The sequence below is a fragment of the Gavia stellata genome, chromosome 29 (genome assembly GCF_030936135.1).
Source record: "Gavia stellata isolate bGavSte3 chromosome 29, bGavSte3.hap2, whole genome shotgun sequence".
Taxonomy (NCBI): domain Eukaryota; kingdom Metazoa; phylum Chordata; class Aves; order Gaviiformes; family Gaviidae; genus Gavia; species Gavia stellata.
In genome coordinates, this window is record NC_082622.1 from 5,143,762 (window position 1) to 5,149,176 (window position 5,415).

At 64.1% G+C, this 5,415-nt stretch overlaps 1 protein-coding gene across 1 annotated transcript; it reads right to left on the reverse strand.

Moving 5' to 3' along the window:
• Positions 1-2,143: 2,143 nt before the first annotated feature.
• LOC132319631 (transcription factor E2F2-like) lies at positions 2,144-5,150 on the reverse strand. Its single transcript, XM_059830863.1, has 6 exons — positions 5,100-5,150; positions 4,096-4,183; positions 3,519-3,738; positions 3,246-3,404; positions 2,930-3,044; positions 2,144-2,629 (listed from the first exon to the last, which is right to left on the reverse strand). Exons 1-6 carry the CDS (start codon positions 5,148-5,150, stop codon positions 2,144-2,146), a joined length of 1,119 nt encoding a protein of 372 aa, XP_059686846.1.
• Positions 5,151-5,415: the final 265 nt, after the last annotated feature.

The following is a 5,415-nucleotide window of genomic DNA, read 5'->3' on the forward strand; positions in this document are numbered from 1 at the left end:
GGTACCACTGACCATCACCAGATACCACCAGACATCACCAGGTACCACCGGCCATCACCAGGTACCACCAACCATCACTGGGTACCACCAGACATCACCAGGTACCACTGGCCATCACTGGGTACCACCTTGCATCACCAGGTACCACCAACCATCACCGGGTACCACCAGACATCACCAGGTACCGCTGGCCATCACCACGTACCACTGACCATCACTGGATACCACCAGACATCACCAGGTACCACTGGCCATCACCACGTACCACTGACCATCACTGGGTACCACCAGACATCACCAGGTACCACTGGGCATCATCAGGTACTACCAGCCATTACTGGGCACCACCAGGCATTGCCAGGTACCACCGGGAATCACCAGGTACCACCAACCATCATGGGGTACCACCAGGCATCACCAGGTACCATTGGGAATCACCAGGTACCACCGACCATCACGGGGTACCACTGGCCATCACCAGGTACCACTGGGCACCACTGGCCATCACCAGGTACCACCGGACATCACCGTGCCACCAGCACTGTTGGCATCACCAGGTCACGGCACGACTTGGCAGGGGTGGGTGACCTGGGGCAGCACCCTGGGGAAGGACCCTCCATGGGCACGGCCCCACCAGGGTCTCGCTTTGCAGCATCCAAACCTGCCCTCAAATCCGGGTGCACCAGCCCGTCCCAGCCTGGGCACCCGCAGGGACCCGGGCCCCGGCCCCGGGGCTTTTCCCACGCTCCTGGTTCAAGGGGCCCAAGCTCAGGCGAAGGCTCATCCCAGACGGATTTGGGCTGGAAATCACCGATCCGCAGCAGGTTGGACCCGTTTCCCTTTCTCCAGCCACGGCTTCGTCTCAACACCCTTCTCCTCCAGCTCTTCCGCAGCAGGCTGGCCAGTTAAAAGGCCCCAAAACAGGCTTTTTTACACTGAAAACGAGAACAAAACCAGCCCCACACCTCCCTCCTCCCAAACCACCCCAGCATTTTGCTGCTTAGAGGAAAACAGCCCCTTATAACTCCGAAGTTTTATTTTATTTCATCCCCTGCCGGGCAGAAAACATCAAGTGCCACAAGTTTTTCCATGCCAAAACACACTCTCACCCACGCCGCCTCCGAGCCAAACCGCAGGAGAACCAACCCGAGGAAGGACAACTTAAATACACTCGCTTAAAAAATCAAAATACCAACCCGACCCTCGCCAGCGCCGTGCTGAAAGGGCGGTCCCGTATAAATACAGTGCAATAGCTACATATATTTTGCAATGGCACAATTAAAAGCCGTATCCAGCCCCGTGTCCGGGGGCTCATCCTGTGCTGCTTCCCAAGCCCCTCTCCGCAGGTGATGCTCCAGCCACCGGTTGATAGCATCCCTCCTCCCAGTACACTCCAGTTTTAATACCCCCCAGCACCAATAGCTCCCAGAAGCTGGAGGGAGCTGGTACGGACTGGGGGAGAGGGGCCGCAGCCCCCCCAGGAAATATGGCTACATGTCCTGTCCAGGGATTTGCTGGAGCCGCTGATTTTGGAGGCTGCGGATGCAGCACCCGCATATGAGCTTCATCCTCTCGTCACCCAAAGGCGACTTCAGCTTTGCTGCCTGATTATTTTTTTTAAGGATATTCCAGCCGCGGCGTGGGGAAACGCCACTCAAAACGACCTGTCATGGCCCTGAAGAACCAGTCTAACTGGGGAGCAACTGGAGTGGTCCCTAAACATGACACCCCCCCCAACACAGCCCATTCTGGGCAGAGATTTCTCTGCCACCCAGGGGTGCCCCTAACCCACCCCGTGCACCCAAAGGCACCCCCAGTCCGTCAGCAGCCCTGGGGCGGTGGGGGGTTATGGCAGGGTGCATCGGCGCTGGCACCCTGCGGTTTTATGGCCAGTGCTGGGATGGGACCTGGCTGGATCCTTCCTGGGGGCTTATACCTCCCCAGGGCACTCCTGGAGCCCAGTGAGGTGACAAACACAGCCCCCGGGTGACAACCAAGCCAGGAGAAGGAGGAGAAGCCACCCAGGGCAGCTGCCACAAGCCCCCCACCACCACCCGCAGAAAACCCAGCACTCCCTGCAGAGACCCCACACACTCGGGTCACAAGTGACTGGAGGGAACAAAGGCAATGCGAGGGGGAGGGCTCAGTGCTTCAGCAGGTCCCCCAGGTCGTACGCCTCGAAGAGGTCGCTGACGCCCTCCCCCTCCAGCCCCCAGAGATAGTCATCCTGTTCCAGGGGGGGCGAGAAGGTGACGAAGGGTCCCGAGTCCAGGTGGGAGGGGGCGCAGGGCAGCTGGTCCTCCGTCTGCTGCAGGAGGTGCGGGGGTGAGCCCAGGAGCCCGGCCTCCACCTCCAGCAGCGAGCTGGGCCCCCCCGGGATGGTAAGAGGCAGCGATGCGGGTGAGGAGGGGGTTCCTGTGCCCCCCCAGCTCTGGAGGACGCCGTGGGGCAGCTGTGGGGCTGGCCCGGGGCTGTTCGGCAGGGAAGGGGGTACGGCGTGGTCCCGTGGGGAGACGGCAGCAGAGGGGACACCGTGGTCCTTGGTGGGGCTCTCCTCCGCGATCTCCTCTGGGCAGAGGTACACCTCGATGGGGCCGTTGGTGCTCTTCAGGTGGAGCTGGAGATTGTCCTGGGGGGGGCAGAGCAAGGCTCAGGGGGGCACCCAGAAGGGCACCCATATCCCACCCCGCTGCCCCCAACCCATACGGGGTCCAGGCAGGGCACTGCAACCCCTAAAGGACCAGCTCGGGGTCAAACAGCCCCACGGAGACACCCCAAAACCACCCAGGGCCATGCTGGGCTGCACCCTTGGGACGCCCCAGATGAACGCATCAAGGATGACGCCAATGCAGCAGCACCCGCAGCAGCACCCGCACCCCAGCCCTGACCCTGTTGCAAGGCGGAGAACTGTTCCCGGCCCCGCACGCACCTCGCTGAAGTCCGGCACCTCCAGCTGGGTCTCCGGAGGAGCCTTCACGGCGATCACCGTCTGCTCCTGGAAGTTGCTGATGGCGCGGAGGTCCTGGTAGGTGACGTACGCCAGCGTGGACGGGGACGAGGTATAGGAAAAAGAGGGGCTGCGAGTGGGACGGCTCGACCCCCCCCATCCCAGCAGTGGCCTCCGAACGTCCCCCCCAGCCTGGGGGAAGCCAGCTGGAGGAGAAGGGGCTCAGAGGGGTCCCCAAGCCCCTGTTCCCTGTCCCCAAGCCCCTGTCCTCCCTCCCCATCTCCCCCAGCAAGGATATCTCTGGTTGGCTTCGTCGTCGGCCAGCTGCCGGAGCTGCAGGGCGCAGTCCTGCAGGAGCTGGTCCAGCGTCCTCTCCGTCCTGGCCAGCTCGGCCAGCTCCCCCCGCAATGCCTGCTGCTTCGCCGTCACCGCTGCGTCCTCAAAGATCCCCGTCCCCCTGCCAGCGGAGATGGCACCTGAGTGACAGGACACCCTACGTGTCCCCGAGCCGCCTGGCCCCCACCCTGCCCTGTCTACCGTGTCCCGTGTCCATCCCCTCAGCATCGCTTACATCCACTGGATGTTGTTCTTGGACTTCTTGCGGATGAGCTGGATGCCCTCCAGCACGTTGGTGATGTCGTAGATGCGCCGTTTCTGGACCTCCAGCACCTCGGCCGCCCGGTTGAGATCCACGACGCCGTCGGGCGACTCGCTCAGCAAACGGATGAATTTTTTGGTGAGTAGCCCCAGCGAGGTGTCATAACGAGTCTTCTCCCCGGGAGACTTGGGGGCTGCGGGGAAACGAGAGGACCCCCCCCCAATCCTTTCCTTAGCGTGGGACGGAGGTGACACGGGGCTGGACACGCTGGGGACATTAAACACCATACGATCCCTAACCTGGTGGAAAAATAACTCAGAAATAACCCCCCCAGGGAGGTTTCTGCCGGCGCCGTGAGTTGAATCAGCTCAAAGAGCTGCCGAGCAGCAGCGAGGAGGGGCTGAGGAGCAGGGCACTGCTCCCACCGTGCCACCTCGGGTCACTTTGGGTGGTGCTAGAGGGGACATCGCAGCAGCTCTAAGAGGGGAAGGAAACGGGGTCTGTCCCCCTCCCAGCTCCCCCCCACCCCATCTCACCCAGCACCACTTACTCCTGGGGCTGGCGACCTGCGCCAGTGTCCTGCCCTTCCCCTTGGGTGTACGAAATTCGGGGCCCTCCAGGTCCAGCTTCCTCTTGGCCTGAAGCAGGAGAGAAAACCCCGCGTCGGGGCCGAGCCAGACACCCCCCTGAGCCCCCCAGATCTGCGCTGGAGCATCGGCCAAGCCCTGGGTGCCACAGCCCGTTGCAAGAGGCTCGTCCGGTTGCAAAACCCCCTTCTGGGAAGGGCTCCCGCAGCACCGGGCAGGGCGAGGGGCCACCGGGAGACCTGGGTGGGGAGGAGATGGGGGGTCCCAGCACCCCCCAAGGCTTCCTGCCCGCTTCTGCCGCAGCACCCCGGCGCTCCCCTGGCAGCCACGGGGAACCCACCGGGATTTCCCCTCGCCCCCAGCTCCTGGAACGGCTCCCTTGGGAACGCGGCGGCTCCGAGGCCGGATCCTCGCCCTCCCACCCTGCCAGCTGGCTCGCTGGGGTGCGGGGTTTCACACCGCCCCCCCCCCGCCACGGTTGGAAGCAGTCGAGGGCACCCAGCTGCCATCGGCGCACCTGGGACCGTCCGGGCTCAGCCCTCCCCGGGGACCCGCGGGTGCCCCAGACACGTGCACCCAGCTGGAGGGAAACTGGGGCAAGGTGGGGTGGGGGGGTGAAGCGGGGTGGGGGGTGCTGGGTCCTGGGAGCGGGGACACCTCCCCGCACGCACTGTCCCCTCACCAGGGCAAGTGGCTCCTTGAAATCGCACCCAAGGGACACCACACACACACACCCCCCAGCATCACTTGGGGAAAAGAGACCCAGGGAAGGGGGGGGCGCATGCAGCAGAACGGATGCAGAGAGGAGCTGGGGGGGTGTCACCAAACCACCCCCCCCAATGGGTGCAAATCCCCCAGGATCCCCCCCCCCCATCCCCAAATATGAGCAGGGGGACTTTGGGGGGACATTTTGGCTCAGCAGCAGAAAGCAGCCCCCCAGCCACATCCCGCCCCCCCCCCCCAGTACCTGCTCCCAGGCCGGGCTGTCCCACAGGGTCCCCCCCAGCACGTCCCGCATGGTGTCCAGGTCCCCGTGCCGGCTCAGCACGGCTCCGACTGCAGCTCCCTGGGGAGCGCACCCCACTTTGCAGGGAAGGGTTGGGCGCCTCGGCAGCGTTCCCACCCGAGGGGGCCGGCGGGAGAGGTGCCGGGGGCTGTTTTCCGCCCCCCCAGGGAGCCAGGTTGGTCCCGAGCTCCTGTGGGAATCTGTTCCCTCCCTCCCTTCCCTGAGCAGGTTTTCCCCAGCGAACGCGCCTCCATCCCCAGCCCCGCGCCCCCGGATC